The 24,274-nt window shown below is 38.8% G+C and overlaps 1 protein-coding gene across 4 annotated transcripts in view; it reads right to left on the bottom strand.

The window, feature by feature from the left end:
• Positions 1-24,274, bottom strand: part of Arp8 (Actin-related protein 8) — a 99,157-nt gene that overhangs the window by 51,477 nt on the left and 23,406 nt on the right. For all 4 annotated transcript variants that reach the window (XM_067149737.2, XM_067149738.2, XM_067149739.2 and 1 more), the window contains 2 exons: positions 18,091-18,297; positions 5,742-5,915 (listed from right to left, as the gene is read on the bottom strand). In XM_067149737.2, coding sequence (XP_067005838.2) covers positions 5,742-5,915; positions 18,091-18,297 — 381 coding nt within the window. The remainder of the gene's footprint in view (positions 1-5,741; positions 5,916-18,090; positions 18,298-24,274) is intronic.

The raw sequence follows: 24,274 nt of genomic DNA, 5'->3' as shown, positions 1-24,274 counted from the left end.
CTTCTGTAAGGTTATTTGTACTTATCTCCCAAACACCCTGTGTAATTAAAAAGAGAGGCTAAGATATTCCAAGAAGTAATCTGGTAGGTTATGTTTCTGGATATCTAAAACAATGACAGGCACCTTACTCTCAGAGAACAGAACTATTAACAGTAACTTAAGTTACTTGAATGTAAAACAATAAAATAAAAAATTCAAAACATTTTCTTTTGGTGGGCTAGATCTTATAGAGTGAAACTTGTTGAGAAAAGGCAGCTACCATTGTTTGGGTAGAGAATTCATCATGGCGGGTAACGATCAACATGCTGGAGAACAACTGGATGGACATACCTGGGATACGTTTTCACTGTAGACGAAAACATATGAATGGGAACATGATAATCTGAAAGCTGGAGAAAATGACTGGCAATATCTACATCAGGAAAATTCTGAGAAACATCTTCAGCAATATGTTTCATACACAAAACTGTGCCCATGACCTTCAAGAAAGAAGGCAGATGTGATAATATATATATAAAAAAGGAATCTCACCATATAAATGCATGGAAACGTGTTTAGTATATACCGGTATGTCAAAGAGAGAGTAACAGCCATGCAATCAGTTAGGAACAGTATACAAAATTAACAAGAAGCCGTATCTCTGAGGATGACTTTGAAATTATTTTAATTCAAAATCACTCCAGTTTTAACATATGGCCTGACAATCATCTGGGAATAACTCAAGAAAAGCAGTCTCATAGAAATGGAAAAAGTGAAAACAAGGTTCCCGAAGAAAGTGATGTCTGCATCAAAATACACACCATCCCTCATAGTATATATACACTTGCTAAAGAATTCTTGTACACTGAAGATCTAAGGTACGAGTTGCCACTACCACCATCAGAAGTATACCAGTACAGTACTTCAGGAACTATACGAAAAGACAGAACAACTCTCACAGGACTTTTACTCTATAAACATAAAGAATGAATAGGAGCAAATTATGAATGGAGTTAACTCATGATGCAGTTTGCAATCACCATATCTGCACAAGAGACATATACCACCAATCTGACGAACTATGTGTGTGCAAACTCAAACAACCATGTGACCAGATACCAAGTGATGACACTCAAGCTTAGAACGAAATATCGAACAGAATTCTGTGAAAGTTAAATGTAAACATCTACACCTACCTATCTATGTTGTGCACAACATTTTTAAAATTATTATTATTATTATTATTATTATTATTATTAGTATTCCTATTATAGCATACTTTTATGAAGACATTACTGGATGAGGTAAAGTAACAAAACTATTTGTTTATTAATATTAGGTGGAGGCACACAGACCGGGCAAGTCCATAATTGGCCTCCTTGATATAACGGATAATAATACTAATAAGATAATTCTCAATTGAGATAAGATAGAGAAGAGATGCATATTTAATAAATCAGGAATTTACAACTTAACATGCCAATCATGTAAACTATGATACATAGGACAGTCTGGAAGAAGTTTGGCTATACGGTACAAAGAACATGTTAATGCAGTCAAACATAAAAGATATTCGGCAATGGGAGAACATATGGTTGAAAAGAATCATAAATTTACAGACATTTCTAATGACATGAAATTATAACATTCAGCCAAAAAGGGAAAATTAATGACTGTTTTGGAAAGTTTAGAAATTTATCTTACAAAAAAAAAATTGAAGCAAGTTTAAATGAGAGAAGTGCAGAAGATAACCCACTGTATAGACTAGTATATGATCATTTAAGGAACAAGAAGAAGAAAAAAAGAAGAAAAACTCAAAGATCTTAAATTTATACAAGGATTCTCATTCGGTTCAACAAAATTTTATGTATTGATCTTTTTTATTATATTTCATAAGTTTTCTTTATTCATTGGATAGAACACAATACTTCTTTGAATTGTAAAAACAAAAGATTGTGTTATATCGTTTTATTCTTTAAATTGACCACTGATGAAGGGAATGGTTGCCTTCCCGAAACATGTATGGTTAAATAAATACAGTGAAACCTCGATTATCCGTTCCCCGAAACTACGTTTTCCCGTAATATTCGTTCAAATTACGTGGTCCCGCGAGCATCCCATTTAAAACCTGTATTAAAAATCCCGCGTTATCCGTTCCTCGAAGAAACGATTTCCCGCATCAACCGTCCAGAAATTTCAGTCCCATCAACGCTAAATCCTCGATCAAGCGTTTTTCAAGATTGCGAGAATGGACGGCAGGAATCGAATTTGCGAGTCTAGCGTATTTTAATTTCGTCGGATATCTTGCGCGATGATACTTACGGAACATTCTGTACCAGGCTAACAATGAAGGCCTCTGCCAACTTGCGCTTTGTTAAGAGCTTTCTGTTGAATGTTTCGTTCAGTTGGCTGTGTTACTAGCTGGTGAAAACCAACAATTTACGCAGTCGAGTTTCGATTTGCTTACACAGTACAGTATTGAAATGGCGCGACCTGTAAAGCATGTGAAAACCCTGCAAGAAAAACTTCAGATTATAGAGGAAGTTGAAAGAAATCCAACAGAAAAAAAAAAAGTTGACATCGCGAAACGGTTGGGCTTACCTGCTTCGACACTGAATACAGTAATAGGGGAAAAAACAAGAGATACGTGAACAAGTAAAAATATGTGGATCCTCCGCAAAGAATAGAAAAACGGGAAAGGAATCGAGATATTCTAAAATGGAAGCAGTTCTCTTTTCTTGGTATCACCAAGCTCGGGCGTCGAGAATTCCTGTGGATGGTAACATTTTGCGTGTAAAAGCTCGACGGCGAGAGTGCTGCAGTTGACGGTTCGGCTGTGGAAGATTGGGGGGAAAATCTCCCAGAGCTGCTTGAAGGATACGAACCGAAGAACATCTATAACGCGGATGAAACCGGCCTATTTTTCAACTGTTTACCGGATCGCACGCTGGCTCTTAAAGGAGAATCTTGTCATGGAGGCAAAAATGCGAAGGACCGCATAACTGTTTTGTTGTGCTGTAACAGTGACGGGTCAGACAAACGTATCCCTATCGTTATAGGCAAAGCAGCGAAACCGAGATGCTTTAAGAACGTGAAGAAGTTACCAGTGCGATACTACGCGAACGGTAAAGCTTGGATGACCACAGACAGTTTTTTGGATTTTCTTCACGGACTGGATGCTTCTATGGGTGCTCAAGCGAGAAAAATAGTTTTGTTTGTAGATAACTGTGCCGCCCACCCGCAGGAACTTTCTTTCTTACGAAATGTGAAAGTTATTTTCTATCCCCCGAACTGTACCAGTGTCCTTCAGCCTCTGGATGCGGGGGTGATAAAGTGCTTTAAAGGGTACTGCCGCAAGCAGCTGGTGGAAAGGGCTGTGTGCATGTTGGACGCCGGGAAAGAAGTGAAGACGAAGTTCAGTATTCTACAGGCAATCCACTTTGTAGTGTCAGCATGGTTCCACGTTTCGCCCTCCACCATTCAAAATTGTTTTCATAAATGTGGCTTTGGCGAAAGCAGAGACACGAACGACACCAACACCGGCAGCGAAGAACAACTTTTCGGTGAGGACTGGGAGAAGCTCGCGCCGAGAGATGTTAACTTCGAGACGTACGCTACAGTCGATAGTGAGCTCGCCACTTGTGGTGTAAAGAGCATAGAACAGCTGTGTGATGATGCTAATGCCACAGCCAGTGCAAGCGCCGTGCATGAGATCGCGAGCGAGGGGGAAGACGAAGATGAAATTGAACCCCTGCCAACGTTTGCAGAAGCATTAGCCGCCTTTGACAAAATTCGCGACTATATTACTGCGTATGACACAGACAGCAGCGAACTACAGAACGTTTTAAATACTGAGGGAGCACTACTGTGTTAAGGCACGACAAAACAAAAAAACAACTGACGATTAAAGACTTTTTCACTACAAAGTGACTACTGTATTCTGTGACTGAAGAAATGACAATTTAAGTGTTGTGTGTGCAGTGCGTAACCTATATGTGTGCGATGTGACACTTTATTTTTGTGAGTGCGAAAGTGTTTCATTACGTCTTCTGGGATTTAATGTATTTTGGTATCATTTTTGTATTTGTGCGTTGTGATTAGCTTACTTGATTATGTGACTGGACGTGTTACAACCTATGCTTATTTACGTGTTTTCAGCTATCTTTCCTAACTATAATATCACAGGTAGGTTCATGTGAACTGCACCAGTAATTATGCCTACTGTATTATAATCCTTTCCCGATCGGCATAATAACTTCGATACACTCTCCTTGCAGCAGTGAAACTGGAGTCTCAGATGTGGTTTTTAATTTCTTAGATATCAATATAATTCTGATAACTTATTTAGTAGAATATTTTTCGATGAGCTTGACTGATGAAAGTTGTTGGCCTGAAAGACGTTTTCACGGGAAAGTGACGAAGTTTCTCGGTAAAACTGAATTTAAAATATAAAGTTTTTAAACTAATGTATTTAATGCAGGCGTTTTTGTACAAATAATATGATATATATATTTCATTACTGTGAAGTACAGTCAAACTGTTGACGGTTTTAATTCGTTCCCGGATTTTCCGATTTCCCGTATCGTATGTGTTTTTTCCCAGGTCCCTCCAAAAACGGAGAATCAAGGTTTCACTGTAGTTTTCTTTCATTAATACATGTATTGACAAGGCGGATTCAAATAAAACTATTTTAAATAGTTCTGTAATACATTTTCGTCAACTGTCGGCATTGCCGGTGTTCGCGGATTCTGCTTCTCCACACACTGCCTGCTATGTGATATTATGGCGTTCCTTAAAACGCTGAATACAAAAGAATTATGATTTTACATGAACTTAGCAAATATGAAGCGCACTGTAGACACACCGAAGTGAGTGAAAGTACTGAAATCTACCCCAGCATGTTCCGAAAGACACGTTCTGTTACGATGCGGATAAATTTCAAATTTAAATTACTCTAATAAAAAACTTTTAAAAATGTAAAGGCAGTTTTGAATTAAAAGTCTGAATTTCGGCAATGGGACCGACATTGTTCTTCGAATGATGAATTATCCGCATTTTGAATTAAACAATTTAAATAACATGCAAAACTGTACCTTATGCTTCTGGGAACGAGAGCTGCTTCGAATTAGGCAGGATTTTGAATTAACCGATTTCGAATTATCAAGGTTCTACTGTAGTAGTTTAATAAATTTAGCTGATAGTAATTTTAGTTTTAAGGACCGTGACAACATTTTGGACATGAAGAAAATAGTGAGGTGGTACTACTACTACTACTACTACTACTACTACTACTACTACTACTTATTCTACAGATTTTCCCACACCTTGTGGGGTTGCAGGTGCAAACTGTGTCGCACATGTGGATTTGGCCCTGCTTTACAGCCATATGCCAACCCTACATGGAGGGATGAAATCACTATTGCGTGTTTCTGTGGTGGTTGGTAGTGTGATGTTTTGTGTGTATGTGATAAGGAGAATGTTCTGTCCCTGAGACAGAAGAATTAATCACACAAAATTAAAATCCCTGAGTCGGCCGGGAATCAAACCCGGAACCCTCTGAGCCGAAGGTTTCCACACTGACCATTCAGCCAAGGATTCAGACAGAGAGGTACTGTAAATGCAGCAATAATATTCCCTTTGGGGTGTTTTCTGTGACCATGATTGGGTAATTTGCTCTTCTCTTACAATTTCTCTATTCTACATTTCAATCTGTGACATGCCCCATTTTACTCGTATCTTTCTATTTTAATATAAATTCATACCCTTAGATCCTTTAATGGAATCTCAAGTCGATTCTTGATCACGTACGTCCATATAGTTTCCAAATTAGCTAGTACAGCTGTTAATGATCCACCAATTCCACTATGAATGTTCAGGTCACCACGTTTGTAAGGAAAATGGATGTTATAGTCAAGATTAGGATTCAGGTACAGCACCTGAAAGTAGATAGAAAAACACCCAGGTATGTCAGTCATACTACCACTTACTCCGGCAGATAACAGAAAGGACAAACAAGTGACAAATCAAGTCATACGTAGAAAGATAGGAACATGAATAGGATAAAAATGATGACAGGTCAGCATTGGAAGAAGGGACAGGAAGAATAGATAGGGACAAAGATGAAAGGGCAAAAGAACAAAGACAATTTCCATATCTCCATACACCAATTTTTAAAAATTTGCTTCACATCATACTGACACAGATAGGTTTAATGGTGATGAATACAACAATATTTTTAAGTACATAGGTCTCTCATGAACCCCTGATCTTCTATATCTTTTACTCTTGTATACATAAAACTTCCTACAAATATCTGCATCGTTGTAGGACAGAGGTGCTCAAGTTGTGCCCTTCGTCTCACTGGTACACAGCCTTGTAAGTGGGTGGGCAGGCGATGGGCACGTTATTCAGTCACAGCGACGTTGGGGTTACGTCACAGGCTGTGATAGTCAGTCAGAATCCATCACTGCAGAAACACCCGAGTTTTGCCAGCAGTGGACCATGCAATACACTGAAAAGGTATGATGTAGAATGCCACTACATAGTGAAAAAGGTTCATTCACATGATATTGTTGAAGGGGATGTTTGAATAAAAATGTTTGAAGACAGATTTAAATATAAACACGGGAAGTCACAAACAAAACACTGAGCAAAATCAAGCACAAAACTCTTTGAATTATATATTGTTTTACTGAATGGATAATAGGGATTTTACTTTTCTTAGTGGAAATTCTGCCATTCCCAACCAAGAAATTATAAATAACAGCTTGCACACTTCAACCCTGTATCTTTGTACAGCCGCTTAAAATAAAGTGCACTGTGTCGTAAAAGTTCCTCACAGATATATGTTTTCAGAACTATTGAACCTACAGATATAATGTTTGTTGTGGGTATCTATAGGGTTGTTATCTACATGGAAGGTAAATTTGATACAGAAAATTAAGTCTGGTAAAATATTAAGTACAAGGAACAAAATACCACGAGCTTATTCTCTTTTTGAGTGATGATACATTGTAACAAAAATTGTAACGTGTCAGTTTTCTAAGAATGTGTAAATATAGGAAGATAAAACCACATCACACACGAATATTTGAAAAGGGGAAGAAAAAAAAAAAGAAAAAAAAGTTTTCTTGCGATTATAATCTCTTTATGCTTTACTCCAAGGAATATTTAATTGAAAATGGTGCAAGGAAAGCTCTGTAGTCACAATCGAATGGCATTCTTCCTTTGCTGTACCAAATATGTTCACTTTCTCACTTGACATGTAAGCTGCCCGCAGTTACATCAAGCCTGCCTAGCCACACTGGGCTAGCCTCAACAGGCACCCTGCTCAGCAACTCTGTTGTAGATTTCCTACACTCAAATTTGGAGTGATAGTGTCTATTAATCATCAGGTATCTATACTTCCTAAAGCAGTGGTTTCCAAACTTTTCCAGCTTTGTAAACTCTGCAAAACCCATTCCTCCCCCCTCCTTACACAATATCACTGTTATAAATATTTCTTTCTCAGAAATACTTATACTGTATTTGAGAATAATGAAGAAAAAATGAGGGGGATTTACAATTTATATAGTACAGTAACTAATTTTAGCAAAAACTAGGATGTGTTGTTGAAACAAGAATGTAAATTGAAATATGTAAAAATAACCACATGTCAACAAAGTGTCAATATGAAGACATGCTCGCAAAAACGGTCTAACCCTCACTTTGCTTGAAATGAGAAAATTTATGTTTTGCAAACGGAACAAAAAAAAATATACTGCATTAATTTTACCTGGTGTATTGCACATCAAATCAAAGTATACATTCAGGAAAATCTTTTCATAGCAATTTTAAGTTGTTTTATTGCAGACTAGCGATACAGTAGCTAAATGAACTTAAGGGAAGTTGTATACTCAATGTACATGTGTTAGTTTTGTAACATACCTACCTGACTTTGTGATAAATCGAAGGGAAATACAAATAATTCTGGCAATAAAATATATAATATAGATAAGGAAAGTGTTGTTACAAACAAATAATACATAATATATCAACAAATGCAATAATGAGGTTGGCCTACAGGTACTTAATCCTGTACCTTAACCTAATCATAATCAGGAATATAAAAAAGTGGATCGTCTTCTTCTTCTTGAACGGGACTACATGCATTGGAGCAAGATTTCTGTAGTATGCATGATATAGAGGGGGTATGTAATCCAACAAGTCTAAAATATCCTTGATTTTGGCTGGAAGTACAAGCCTCGGTCTGTCGTACTTGCATGGTAGGTGTTAAATACCGAATGATGATCTACCAGGTACTTTTTTTCTGAGATCTACTCTTCAATAGAATAGTATGAGTACTTGAAAAGTAACCTAATTGGATCGTCTTTACTGATTTTACAACATGTAATCTTGCTTAATAATACCTTTTGCTTCGAATCAGAGACTGTTCTTTTCGTTATATTATCCAGTAAAGGCGAAGCAGTGATAAACATGTCACGTGTCATCTTTACCACTGCAAACGGCTTCTTAACCCTAGTCTCCTAACAAGTTCATCCATTGATCTGGAATGTAAATTGATGACACTTGCCTCTTTTTCTTCTCTATAAGGCCAAAGTCTCTGCCACATGGCAAATACGTGTGACCTGACACTAAATATTTATGTTCTATTATATTCAATCTTCCAGTCTGGACTAAAAACATCCAAAAGCTAACTAAAGAAAAGTTCTTGTTTTGACCAAAACAAGAATCAGAATATACTATCAGGTGGTTAACATTATCAGGAACGGAAGTCATAACATAATGCCGAAGGCATGAGATTATATCATCGGCCCCCCTTCCCGCTACATCCTCAGACCACATAAACATTGTTGCAGCATTATTTGCAACATTGTGAATACCAAAATTCAAAGTCCAAAGCTGACGTTTATAAAATATTATCCCTACACTCAAGTGGGGAGTGGGGAGACATTGCTGCATGTCAAAAGCAATCACATGAACAGTGCTGTCTTCCTTAGCTAGTTGTGTGTCTGCTTTTAACTGCTTATAGGCCGACTTTGATTTTTGTTTATGCAGTTCTAACTTACATTCCAGATCTTTTTTTTTTTTTCAGAGGATCATTCTCTGTTGAAATTTGAATGTTTAAACTGTCACATATTTTACATGTATCACTACGAGGTGCTTGGAACGACAAATTAAAATATTTATAGAACATCTTTCTGTAAATGGCAAGGCTAACTGGTGTCCTATTTTCCTGGGTGCACTTGTCCATATAAAGGTTATACAAAACACTAATATTGAGTTCTCCACTTAAGTACTTCATGTTAGGATTCTTTTTCCGAGAATAATGACTCGACCGCGTGGGGAAACTGTCAATGTGCTCCCTTACGTAGTTTATATCTGCCTCTTCTGTTTTGTTGGGACGGTTTCCATGCTGACCCCTCTGATCCAACTAAAACAGAATAAACCATGTTCTCTTACAACCTTGTTTTATTATCTTGAAGCACAACCTAACTTAAGTAGAGAACTGCACGTGAAAAGTGATTAGAATCACAGTGATTGCTTACCTTGAAGGTGCCTGAAGTTTTCTTCTCTTGAATTATTCGAAAAAGTCGTCCATTACTCAATCCAAATATAGACAATAAGGCCTTTTTACGGATTACAACCTCTGTTGCACCTACCATAACCTTGAAAACACATGAACATTGTCTTCTACTGCTACGAGAATCGTTCACATATCTTCGTTTCACTGGGCAAATCTGTACACAGCCAGAAATGTACGCATTTTGTAAGTCATGGTCACTCAAATTCCAGAAATTGAGAAAAAGTCTTTCACGATAATCTTCTGTCACCTTTTCAAAACACTAACGCGAACAGCGGGAGATTGCACCAATACTCTTCTTCACTATTACAACACCTTTGTAATTGACATATTCCTCACCACTATTCCTTTTCTTTTTCTGAATTTCCCGACACCATTTTGCAGGATTACTTTTCTTTTTACGATAATTTCCTCACATTTCTTCAGCTCGCTCAGCAAATTCACTCTCTGTGTCCACCATGTTTAAATCTAAGAATTTCATTTTTGTCTGTATTGAACTGAGAATGGAAGATAGGAAACTTAAAACGGTCCACCTTTTCAATACAAAATTGTTATAGTTTATTACAACATATATTTACATTTGGAACTAGTTTTGACGCTGTTTGGCGTCATCTTCAGCCAAAATGTGGGAAATAGGCTAGCATGTAGACATTTATATTACACAAGGCGTTATATTAAACAATACACATCTTGCAAGGAAATAAAAACAGGGACAAATATAGAAACAAATGAATCGTTGAGAAAGCAAAAGTTATACATATTAAAAATAACCTTAACCACACATCTTGTAGTGCGAAAATATTCGCCTTGAATGATTCCTGAATACAAAACGCACGCGCACACATTTCTAAAGAGCCAGCAGGCAGGAAAAAGTAAAGTGAAACCTTAAGAGTTCTTCTGAGAAGAGTTCATAAGTTTTTCTGTGTTCCGACTAACTAATGAAGTTTCCCTTGAGTTCCTGATAAATACACACAACAGGAAATTCTCCTTCACTCTCAACAATAGCTATAAAGACCAACCGTAAATTTCATTTTAAATATTGTGCAGAGACGTGAAGGCATGATCTTGAACATGATATAACTTCTTCATTTAACCCAATTTTTTACACAAGGTGTTACATTCAACAATACACATCTTACGAGGAGATAAAAACAGGGACGAATATAGAAACAAATGAATCGTTGAGAAAGCAAAAGTTATACATATTAAAAATAACCTTAACCACACATCTTGCAGTGCGAAAATATTTGCCTTGAATGATTCCTGAATACAAAACGCACGCGTACACACTTCTGAAGAGCCAGCAGGCAGGAAAAAGTAAGGTGAAACCTTAAGAGTTCTTCTGAGAAGAGTTCATCATTTTCTTTATGTTCGGACTAACTAATGAAGTCTCCCTTGAGTTCCTGATAAACATACACAACAGGAAAAACTCTTTCACTCTCAACAATAGCTATAACGACCAACGGTAAATTGTATTTTAAATACTGTGCAGAGACGTGAAAGCATGATCTTGAACATGATATAACTTCTTCATTTAATCACCTTTGAAAGTCTCTCTCTATATTACGTAGCTTCATTAACACCACTCTTCTGTAGATGCACAAAATAATCTTGTAATCTTCACAGGTCCGGTATTCAGCTTGACGAGAATATAAAATTGGTATTAAGGAATTCGTTTTCTGAGAGTTTGGAGGTTGACTGTGCCAGTATTTGTGGTGTATTGTTGCAGCGTTACATGTAGGGTGGGGGCAGGTTTCTATGATGTTTATTGCGGGACATAAGGCGGTAAAGCTATGGCGCGAGATGAAGAGGAGCAGGGCGTGTTGGATAGTTTAGGTCTGGGGAGCGGCCATTGTTGGATTAGGAGGGGAGAGGGAAGGAGCGGTAGGGGAGGAGGAGTGGAAGGAGGGGAAATATGGAGGGTGATGTGGTGAAAGTGTGTGGCGTGACAAAGTATTATGCATAATGTGAAAGACAGATCTGTTTTTCGGGATATTCATGTTTTTGAAAAATTCAATGAGAAAGTCGAATAGGATCTTTGGTTTCTCTGAGATATCATTTAAGTTTAGGTTGGGATTGAAATATTGGTCTAAATGAATATAGAGGTTTTCAGTGACGTCTAGGAAAGAACCTTTGTTTAGAATATCTAATACTTCAAGATCTTGATTTATTTCAGTAAAGTTGTGCTTAAATTCTTTTATATGTAGGCCGACCGCGGAAAAACGGTTGTGTTTTATGGCATTGACATGTTCTGCATATCTGATTTTCATTTAAGAAATATTTTCATTTTATATTTAAGAAATTGTGTTACGAGAAACTTCTATTACGCTCTCTCACAAGACTCTTACAGACACTTGAAGTGCGCCTGCGCTGTGAGTGAGTTTCTACATTGGTTGTTCCCCCTCCTGTCCCTTCCCCTTCCCTTCTCAAACGCAGTCTTGGTGGCTGGTTGCATCCAGCGTTTGATTCTCACTAATTATTTATCGCTCTCTTGAGCAACTACTGGGAGTTTCCTTTCGAACCCAAGGCTTCTGGGCTGTGAACATCGGAGCGTAAGTCGTGAGTGAATGTTGTATGTGTGTGTATTGAGTGAAAGGTTAATGCTTGTGGCCGTGAATTGGTGTGTGTAAGTGGATTTGAGTTGTGCTTCTGTGTGTGCTGTGCTGTTTGGATGGGCCGGGTTCATAGTCCAGGGGCCTATGGCCAGTTCAAGGCCGTTTCTTTTCTTTAATGTTAACTACTTGTCTCTATTATATTTTCTGGGGATAACAGATCTCTTGTTCTGTCTTATACGTAAGAGGCCAATAGAAATTTATTGGTTTACCTTTAAAGAGTGTTTCTGCTATAATGTTATACATAATGTTGTACATATGTTGTTGTCAGTGAATAAAAGACAGATGGATTTACAGATGGAAAGCTCCCTCACCTCGGTCCACCTAGCTTCCTCTCTGGGAATGTTCCTATTTTCCTAGGCCCTTATGTTAGCACCTTCTCAGGTGGTAGCGTCCTCGCGTGGTTTCCATCAGTAAATTCAGTCTTGTCTATTATTCTTTCGTATTTAAAGGAGCAATTATGACTGATACTAGTAAAGATGCACTAGGGTCAATGGAACCCGTTAATGAAGATAAGATACGCGACTGTTTCGGTCTCGAATTGCTACGAACCGAGGAGCTGGGATATGAGTTGTGTATTAGGGGCGTTTCTCCTGCCGGTACATTAGACGATAATATTAGACTTCTTTGTTCCTCGTTACGTAACCCTGTTAGTTTATTGAGCTGTCAACCTTTCATTCTTCTTGAGAGTGCGTTAGGTCGTATCGGGGTTTCGCTGTCGCAAATAGAGTCCACGCTGGACGAGTTTTGTCAAAGTCAAAGTGATGTCACACAAAAGCAGATTCGTCGTATTAAAGCTCGCCTGCTTCATTACTGGAACCGTGTGGCTGATCTCCAGGCATTATTTGGTGATAGTATGGGCGATGATGTGAAAACTTTATTAGTTTTGTGGTCGAATAAAATTGAGCACTCTGAGTTCGACCTTGAGACGGACAATCAGGCTCTCTCTTGGGTTTTACGGAAGCCTCGTTCGACTGGTAGACTCGCTCGCTGGGCCGTCCGTATTTCCACTTTCAAATTCTCTGTGAAGCATATTAAGGGCTCCGAGAATGTTGTTGCTGAAGCATTGAGTCGTATGTTTTACCCTGGTACTGATGATCTGGTAGAAGAAGAAAAGGTTGAGATAGCTAATTCTGTTCTTCTAGAAATTCCCGAATTGTTTCAGGGACTGCATGAGCATCAAGGAAAAGATGAAACTCTCGCTGGCATTATCCGGAGAATTTCTGAGGGAGAAGAAGTCAAGCCATACGTCATCAAGGATGGTGTGCTGCTTTGTGTTTCTCGTCATGATCGTAAGTTGAAAGTCGTTCTTCCTTCTGCCATGGTCCCTATGATTTTCAAATTCCATGTTTCCCCTTTAGGTGGTCATCTTGGGATCTTCAAAACTCGAGCAAAGATTAGAAATCATTTCATATGGAAGGGTATGGATGGAGATATTCGTAAGTACATTCGATCTTGTACTGTCTGTTCCTTAAGTAAGCCAGCTCAGAATACCCGATTAGGTTTCCTTGCCTCTGAACAAACTAATCGCCCTATGGAGAAGCTGTTTGTAGACCATTTAGGACGGTTCCCGCATTCCCGGTCTGGCCATAGATATGTGCTAGTTTGTGTTGATGCATTTTCCCGTTTCGTTTGGTTATTTCCCACGCGTGATGCCACAACCAAAAGTACTGCTTTATGTTTGAAACAGATTTTTGGAACGTTTGGTCCTTGCCAGTATCTAGTGTCGGACAATGCTTCAGTGTTCACTTCTCATGCATTTAAGAATTTCTGTTTTGGGTTAGGGATAGACCATATTACGACTTCTCCCCACTACCCAAATCCTTCATATGCGGAACGTTTTAACCGAAACTTGAGATCAGCCTTGATTGCCTATCACTCCAATGATCACTCTCGTTGGGACTCTAATTTGGAATGGTTGTCTTTGGCTTTCAACTCGGCTAAGCATGAATCACATGGGCAAACTCCTATCAAACTCATGTTTGCGTTCTCTCCTAATTCTCCATTAGCCAATCTCTGGTCGATTAATGACCTTTTGCCGGAGGTTATTGAACCCTCCTCCATCCGTGAGACTTGGACTAGAGCCCGTCGTAATCTCCTTGCTTCTCACGCTCGTGTGGAACGTTATTATAATAACGGTCGCAAAGCTGGTAATTTCAAGGTTGGAGATTCTGTCTTTATTAGGAATTATCCTGTGAGTTCTAAGGCCAATCGTCAGGCTGCTAAGCTAGCTCCACGATATCGAGGTCCGTGGGAAATTGTGAAGTATTTGACGCCCGTCACTCTTTTGGTTCGGGATAATTCAAACCGGAAATTGACCCGTGTACATCTTTCTCAGGTAAAGGCCACTTAATGCTTTATTAAGAGAATGTCTTGGTAACTGCTGTTTTCGCCAAGTTTCGGTAATATACTATTGGTCTCTTGGTAATGTCTAAAGTTATGAGGCGTTCTGCCTTTAAATATTGTAACTTATTCAGAAGCTGATGACCGAGATAGTAAATGTTTGGACCGCTGACATACAGGTCAATTATGGGATATGTATTATTTTATTTCCATAAATTTATGCCTGAAGCTATGATTTGTCAGGTCACATTTTGTATATTGTAAAGTATTTCCAGATTACTTACTTTTGTAAGTTCTGTATATATATATTTCTTAGTTTGACACGTCAATTCTTTGTATGGAGGCCTCATATTAGATTAAGTATGTCTGTGTGTGTAATGTGCTGTCGTTCATTAGTTTACTACGTTTGAGAAGTATTCCTTGTTCCCCAATCCTTTTACCTCATTTTGGTGCCGCCTTTCTGCTGTGTTTGATTTATGTCGCAGGAATTTCCCTGGGAGCCAGTGTGGTGTTAACAAGACTTTGGAGAATCCTGAAAGCCGATCCTAATGGTTTGAGATGGCCAGTCGATCCACTAGGAGAAGTTTGCAGCCTCCCGCTTTGGTGCTTGGTGCTGTGCTAAATGATGTGGGGACAGCATTGTTCTATTTCTGTAACCCGCTGCCTCATCGAGGATATGCTGTGTGGTGTCCTGAGAGACTGCTTGTCACCACTTCGATCTAGTCAGCTGTCCAGATGGTGGAGGCTTTAGTTTCCTTTGTGCAGTATGTGATGCCCGCTCTATTTACCTGCTATGAACTCGTATCGACGGTCGGCAAACTTGGGGAGTGTGTGTGTCGCGTGAGGGAAAAACCGGTTGGGTAACTGACCTCGTCAGCTCCCTCCCAGCAGTCTCGCTACGTGTACATCGACAGCTACTGTGTGAAGTGTTTTCTTTGCTATTCACTGCTACACCTGTGTGTGTATTGAATCCCCAATGGACTAATAAAAACATCTGAAGTGTGTTGTATGGGCTTAGCCCAGTTTCAGGCGGGGAGGATATCACAGTTGAAGGCCGTTTCTTTTCTTTAATGTTAACTACTTGTTTCATTTAAGAAATATTTTCATTTTATATTTAAGAAATTGTGTTACGAGAAACTTCTATTACGCTCTCTCACAAGACTCTTACAGACACTTGAAGTGCGCCTGCGCTGTGAGTGAGTTTCTACATTGGTTGTTCCCCCTCCTGTCCCTTCCCCTTCCCTTCTCAAACGTAGTCTTGGTGGCTGGTTGCATCCAGCGTTTGATTCTCACTAAGTATTTGTCGCTCTCTTGAGCAACTACTGGGAGTTTCCTTTCGAACCCAAGGCTTCTGGGCTGCGAACATCGGAGCGTAAGTCGTGAGTGAATGTTGTATGTGTGTGTATTGAGTGAAAGGTTAATGCTTGTGGCCGCGAATGGGTGTGTGTAAGTGGATTTGAGTTGTGCTTCTGTGTGTGCTGTGCTGTTTGGATGGGCTGGGTTCGTAGTCCAGGGGCCTATGGCCAGTTGAAGGCCGTTTCTTTTCTTTAATGTTAACTACTTGTCTCTATTATATTTTCTGGGGATAACAAATCTCTTGTTCTGTCTCATACGTAAGAGGCCAATAGAAATTTATTGGTTTACCTTTAAAGAGTGTTTCTGCTATAATGTTATACATAATGTTGTACATATGTTGTTGTCAGTGAATAAAAGACAGATGGATTTACAGATGGAAAGCTCCCTCACCTCGGTCCACCTAGCTTCCTCTCTGGGAATGTTCCTATTTTCCTAGGCCCTTATGTTAGCACCTTCTCAGTATGTTTATCAGGAACTCAAGGGAGACTTCATTAGTTAGTCCGAACATAAAGAAAATGATGAACTCTTCTCAGAAGAACTCTTAAGGTTTCACCTTACTTTTTCCAGCCTGCTGGCTCTTCAGAAGTGTGTACGCGTGCGTTTTGTATTCAGGAATCATTCAAGGCAAATATTTTCGCACTGCAAGATGTGTGGTTAAGGTTATTTTTAATATGTATAACTTTTGCTTTCTCAACGATTCATTTGTTTCTATATTCGTCCCTGTTTTTATCTCCTCGTAAGATGTGTATTGTTGAATGTGACACCTTGTGTAAAAAATTGGGTTAAATGAAGAAGTTATATCATGTTCAAGATCATGCCTTCACGTCTCTGCACAATATTTAAAATGAAATTTACTGTTGGTCTTTATAGCTATTGTTGAGAGTGAAGGAGAATTTCCTGTTGTGTGTATTTATCAGGAACTCAAGGGAAACTTCATTAGTTAGTCGGAACACAGAAAAAATGATGAACTCTTCTCAGAAGAACTCTTAAGGTTTCACTTTACTTTTTCCTGCCTGCTGGTTCTTCAGAAATGTGTGCGCGTGCGTTTTGTATTCAGGAATCATTCAAGGCGAATATTTTCGCACTACAAGATGTGTGGTTAAGGTTATTTTTAATATATATAACTTTTGCTTTCTCAACGATTCATTTGTTTCTATATTTGTCCCTGTTTTTATCTCCTTGCAAGATGTGTATTGTTTAATATAACGCCTTGTGTAATATAAATGTCTACATGCTAGCCTATTTCCCACATTTTGGCTGAAGATGACGCCAAACAGCATCGAAACTAGTTCCAAATGTAAATATATGTTGTAATAAACTATAACAATTTTGTATTGAAAAGGTGGACCGTTTTAAGTTTCCTATCTTCCACCATGTTTGTTGTTTACAAGTAGTAGCCAGGGTCACCAACATTGATACAATGAACATTCTGGAGTAGGTACATATTCATATATAATCAGGGACATTGTATTCTCAGTAATGATTTTTTTAATGATAAGTTATATTAAAATTCTTATGTAATGTCCATAATGTTAGCCGCTCTCAGCAAATTCGTTGTTTCAATCATTGGTTCACCACCACACTACACCACAATGTTAGTGCTAAGCCTGCAATGTTGCGTACATTTATTTAATTTCTGCTCTATAGGGGTTCGCCCATTTTTGCATTCTGACAAAGGCTCTCAGGTTAAACACTCAAATTTTCACCTACTGTATTCCTCTAAATGATCCCTCCTGATATTAGCGTATGTAGGAATAGTTACTATTCATGTTGCTCAATAGATAGCAGCACCTAACTCACTTTTTTTAATTTTGAGGGTTAGACCGTTTTTGCGAGCATGTCTTTATATCAACCTACAGGTTCAAATCCAAAGTGCTGGCCTACAGGGAAGTTTAAATAAAAATGCAACTAACTAACCAACTAATAGACAATCGAAGACAAAACTGAATGAGAAACTTTGGATGTAAAGTTGGTTAAGGCATACCTGATGTCATAGCAGTCACTGACAAATCTAGCAGCCTGGAAGATAGTCTTCTGTGATTTCTCATTTTGACAATATGCAAATGCCAGGGTTGTACCTTAATTAATGCCATGGTCTCTTCCTTCACTGTCCTAGCCAATTCTCCAGCCCAACGTAACTGTAAACCTATCTGTGTTAATGTAAAAAAAAAAAAAAAACCCACCCAAACGTTAAGTATTTAAATAAAAGTTACCAACCTCATCGCCTACAACAACATCATCTTCAGGTTTGATCCATTCACTTCCAGTAGAAGAAATTGTTTCAGCAGTTGAGCGTCTATTGAAGGCAGCGATCTGCTGAGGAGGTGTAGCATAACGTCGACGACCATCTGACTGAAGACATGATTGGAGAGTGTGAGATACTTGAAGACGAGCTTCCTCAACATCTTGTACAATATCCTTAGTCTGTGAGAAGAGGATAAGAGACACAGGTCAAAAAGTCCAACAATAAAAATGATACAGAATGATTAATAACAACTATGATATACACATTTATTTGATACTTCTATTCCATTTGGTATACAGTCTGTATGTCTGTTGTTTCTTCATACAGGGTGGGGAAAGAGGCGAGTTGAATTAATATGGCATGTTTCTACATCCGGATGCCCTTACTGATGCAAACCTCAATTGAAGATGAAATGAATGATGGCAAATTGGCTGTGGCTTATGAATAGGAACTGTCCTAGCATTTACCTGGAAATGAAAATGGAAAACCACAGAAAATCATTCTGAGGACAGCCAACGGTGGGGTTCACACCCACGTCTCCTGAATGCAAAGCTTAGCACCCTAGCTGAAGCACGTTAACATGCACGGCCATTCTGCTTGGTATTTATCATACAGACTATGACAAACTAATTAGCCTATTAAATAATGACTATGATTAATTAAGTTCAACTTCTTGTTTTTCCTCTTTGTTTTCTTTCTGTACCGCACTACTTGGCAAATACTGGCAATCAATTTTTTATTAACTGCTGGTCTCTCCTCATCATCTCATTTCTTCTCAGCCCCCAATAAGGTGATGAGGAAAGAGCCCATCTACTTGTAGACAGCAGTACATCCAAATAAAGTATAAGAAGATTGCCCTAGTCGTTTAGGTTCTCCTTTTTATCCTCGTCTCCTCAGTCTGTGGCTTCCTCTTCCCAAAATGACCTGTCATTGCATTTATCATCTGCCCGAGCACTTTATTGATTGTTTAACGTTAGGAATTTTATTACCTGTTAATTATGTGTGAAGCAAATTTTTGTACATTTCTTTATTGTGTCGTAGACTAATATTTTCAGAACTATTTTGTAGTTTAAGAGTTATTTTTATGCGTTTAATGTTCAGTCTTAGTTATAGATTATTTTGTTCTTCATTGATTAACTATTCTTAGCCAGTTTAAACACTTTCTTCATCATCACGTCGCACCATGCCTATGCAGCTGAATTGGTACTTAAACGGCATCCAGAGTGTCACAATACATCTCAATAACTGCGGAAACTATGGATTCAACGCTAATATTTGCGGCTCTTGATTATTTTATACGTCACACCCTCTCCTAGAGGTACTCGCGTACATACATCTACAATCTCAGACATTTTGGACATTTTCTTTATCACACGTGTGAGCAGTAGAGCTGTTTCTGCTTTCTGTCTGGCCACGCTGGCTTGATTCTACGCGCTCAACTGCTCAGAACTGCTTGTTAATGTTTGCTGCTGTAAAACGCTTTCTGTGTGGCCTTACCCTAATTAAGTGGTACCTGGATGTGGATTCTAGGTCCGTTCGGCCATTGAAAGTTAAAGCTAAGAGTTCGATATATCTCTGAAATGTAACATACTGTCTTGGAAGCTCAAACTTCTTCATAAAAAACCAAAGATGTGTAAAGACTAGCAAGTCTTGTGAAATGGGAGCTTCTTCTCCCCTGTTAATTATTTAAGTTCTAAAGTTTACTACTGTAATATCGCTTTCTAAATATTAATTCTGGTTGTTAATTCTTTTTAATTACTATTGTTGTTGTTGTTGTTACATTTGAAAAGAAAACATATATAGGAAAGAAAGGAAAGGAAAGATCTTTAGCAAATCTATTTAAATTTTATTGTTTTCTGTGTGGTCATTTGTCCAATAGCCTAGGTCCTGACACTTTTTTCACTCTAATAATAATAATAATAATAATAATAATAATAATAATAATAATAATATTGGTTTTATAGCACACTAACTACCTTTATGGTTTTCAAAGATGCTGAAGTGCCAAAATTTTGTTCTACAGGAGTTCTTTCTTTTGCCAGCAATCCTACCAACAAGAGGCAGGTGTATCTAAACACCTTCAAATACCCATGGACTGAGCCGGGATTGAAACCGCCAACCTTCAAATTCAAAGGCCAGTGCTCTACTGTTTGAGTTAACTCAAACCAGCTGTGAAATTCTCACTGTCGACAGCCCTGAAGATGGTTTTCCGTAGTTTCCCATTTTCAATTAAGGCCACGGCCGTTTCCTTCCAATTCCTAGGCCTTTCCTATCCCATCGTCGCCGAAAGACATATCTGTGTTGGTGCGACGTAAAGCAAAAGAAAAAGAAAAAAAAAAAAACCCTCAATAAATGTTCCAATTCTAAATTCAGATAAATGTTGTGGAAGAATTTAAGCTATGAAATATTTGTGTGACATTTACAAACCATTTGGTGGTTCCATGTTTTATGAACATATAAACAAAAAGGTGACAAGTTGGATAACATTTCTGGACCCTGAAATAAAATTCTTACTGTCCACTGTTTGTTCCCTTCCAAGTTTAAGTGATATAGCATAAAGGAACAAACACTGACAAGACCCTGCACAATATCAAACACTAACAGCTAACAGCTGCAATACAGTATCGCCTGAAATGTGACAGTATGGCATTTGGTCATCCCCCTAACAGGATCTTCCATAAACATGATGATGATGATGATGATGATGATGATGATGCTGGTTTAAAGGAGACTAACATCTAGGTCATACAAAATGAGAAGAAACGTAATAACAATTTAAAAGTCCAAAATTCATCCACTGACTACAATTCAAAACGAGATGATGAAGATGAATGGATGAATATGAATTTAAAATAATCAGCAGATCCAACTCACAATACTGAAAGTTAAAAATAATTCCAAAATCGTACCACTTATTATTTATTCGTGTCAGAGGTACCAATATATACAAGGAAGAGATACTGAATATGAAAGATGCACATGAACAAATTAATTGTATAAAGTTATGAATGAAGCACTTGAAAAATTTGCACATGAAGTATAACAAATGGAAGAACATACATAAAAATTTAAAAAAAGGAGAAAGGAACTATTACATGAAAATATCTACACTATATATACATTATTTACACAAGTTGTGACCAGTATTTGGCTACAGTGATGGCACCGTTTCCATTCGTACCACTAACTAGAATTTAAAAAAAAGATGACAAAGAACAATGATTATGAATTTAGGTCAATGGCTCCTCATAATGGTACTTATCGCTAGTAAAGTAGAACCATTGTATTTCTCACGTTGCGGTACTAATCAAAACTAGCATGGACTCACGGTATTCCACACATTATGGTAGTACTCACAAGTATTGTATGTCACACAGGTAAGACAGACCTATGGTGTTTCTCACATAATGGCGTCACTCATAGGCAATCCAAACCCATGGTGTTTCCCACATAGGTATACTAATCACGGGTGCTGATATTCCTGTGGTGTTCCTCACATAGTGGATACTAATCACAGGCAACGCAGACCGACGGTGTCGCTTATATAGTGGTACTAATTACAAGCAACGCCCAGACCCGTGGTGTTTCTCACATAATGCTACTAATCACAGGCAACTTTTTTTTTTTGCTATTTGCTTTACGTCGCACTGACACAAATAGGTCTTATGGCGACGATCGGACAGTAAAGGCCTAGGAATGGGAAGGAAGCGGCCGTGGCCTTAATTAAAGTACAGCCCCAGCATTTGCCTGGTGTGAAAATGGGAAACCATGGAAAACCATCTTCAGGGCTGCCGACAGTGGTGTTCGAACCCACTAGCTCCCGTATGCGAGCTCACAGCTGCGCTCTCCTAACCGCACGGCCAACTCGCTCGGTACACAGGCAACGTAAGCCCATGGTGTTCTGCATATAGTGGTACTAATCACAGGTACTGTACACCCACAGTGAACCACACTCTGCTGCTATTAATTACAAACCTATTGTGTAGGCTACCTAACATAGTGGTACTACTCGCAAGTAAAGGTGACTTATGGTGTTCCCCGCATAATGGTACTAATCACAGGTAGTTTCATGATTCTAATTCAATCATCCCTTGGTCGCCACTTTTAGTCGCCTCTTATGACAGGCAGGGGACACCATGGGAGTATTCTCTGTCTGCGTCTCCCACCCACAAGGGGTGGGGGAGAGAGAGAGAGAAAAACAAGGAATTCGTCACTTTGAAAACTGAAGTAATATGAAGAAAGGCAAGGGCCATGAAGGGCTAGAAAATTAAAGACTCCCTAGGCCTCAAATGCTCTAATACCATCGGGGTGGTCAGACAAGAACAAGAGTTGACCAAGGGAGGTCGGACAGGATAGATGAAAGTAAGGAGCCTAGCACAAGTAAGTGGAAGCAATGCCAGGACTCAGCTACGCCCCGTGGTGGCCAACCCACACTCCCAAGTTGAAAGCCCCTGGGGACTCTTTCAGCCACCTCCTACGGCAGGCAGGGAATACCGTGTGTGTTTTATTTGTCTGCGTCCCTCAATGACATGGGATGGTGCCCGTTTAGTCACCTCTTACGGCAGGCAGGGGATACTATGGGTGTATTGTTTGTCTGTGCCCCACCCACAAGGGGTCTTCCACAAACATGACCTCAATGTTGAGAATTTTTTTTTTTTTTTTTGCTAGGGGCTTTACGTCGCATCGACACAGATAGGTCTTATGGCGACGATGGGATGGAAAAGGCCTAGGAGTTGGAGGGAAGCAGCCGTGGCCTTAATTAAGGTACAGCCCCAGCATTTGCCTGGTGTGAAAATGGGAAACCACAGAAAACCATCTTCAGGGCTGCCGATAGTGGGATTCGAACCTACTATCTCCCGGATGCAAGCTCACAGCTGCGCGCCTGTTGAGAATCACAGACAGACCAAAACTTACATATGGCTGTGTGATTTGGACTACATACGGAAGACAATTCAAATGTCAGAAAGAATAATTAGAGTAAAATAACTAGACTGATCAAAAACAATCCTAAGTTTCTCAGAACACGCCAATACTATGAGCACCGAGGCAAACAAACATCACATCTGAAGGGCCAGCCACATCGCCTGCATGCCTAACACAGACTTTCCAAATCAAATAATTTGTTCCCAACTGAAGGCTGGACAAGTAATCAGGGAAGACTGCAAAAATAATACAAAGATATTCTAAAGTCTGACGAAAAGGAGAACCAAACTGACAATGGCAACTGGGAGGCAATGTGGCATAAATTATTCATGAGGGCCAATAACATCTTGACCAACAGTGATGCAGGCACGAGTCTCTTGATATGAAATGAAATGGCATATGGCTTTTAGTCCCAGGAGTGTCCGAGGATGTGAAGACGACACATACACCCAGCCCCCGTGCCAGTGGAATTAACCAATTATGGTTAAAATTCCCGACCCTGCCAGGTATTGAACCCGGGACCCCTGTGACCAAAGGTCAACACGCTAAATATTTAGCCATGGAGTTGGACAGTCTCTTGATATAAGAAAATAAGTAAAGAAATGGCAGCCAGGTTCTACAACAAGGAGTCTTTTTAGTAGATTCAATGTGTTAATATTGTAGCAGAGCTTGTGGTTCTAAAAATGGTCTCTCTAGTGATCTAAGAACCCCATAATCAATAACACAGATGCACTTGGAAGACAATTTTTATATTTGCCAGTAAGCAAATGCCTATGATTATTTGAACTAAGTACAGATGAGGAAATAGAGTATGATTGTAAGATCACATGGTTGGCAAAACAGTACAGTAATTCAATACTGCAAAAGTTTTAAAATGCTAAAATACATCTTAGTTTAATAACATGTTTATTTAATTACACAAAAAAATAAATTTAAAATATATTATGAAACAGTACTGGATGGGTTTTCTTAATATATTTCTTAATATTTTAACTCGGCATCTTCATTTTGATATAAATCATCTACTTTTATCAAAATTATAAACTGTTACTGACTATTATAACCCAATGATGCTTGTTGTTTAACTCCTCTCAGCGGCAGGTAACATTTGAGCGTGCGGCTTTACCCAACGGACGGGGGCGATTCAGGTGGGAGCACTGAGAAAACGCAGGGATCACTTCAAAAATTAACTGTTACAACAGTTAAGCTCAGATTATTTTTTAACATTTACAG

The sequence above is a fragment of the Anabrus simplex genome, chromosome 6 (genome assembly GCF_040414725.1).
Source record: "Anabrus simplex isolate iqAnaSimp1 chromosome 6, ASM4041472v1, whole genome shotgun sequence".
Lineage (NCBI taxonomy): Eukaryota > Metazoa > Arthropoda > Insecta > Orthoptera > Tettigoniidae > Anabrus > Anabrus simplex.
This window is presented reverse-complemented; position numbering and strand designations above follow the sequence as displayed.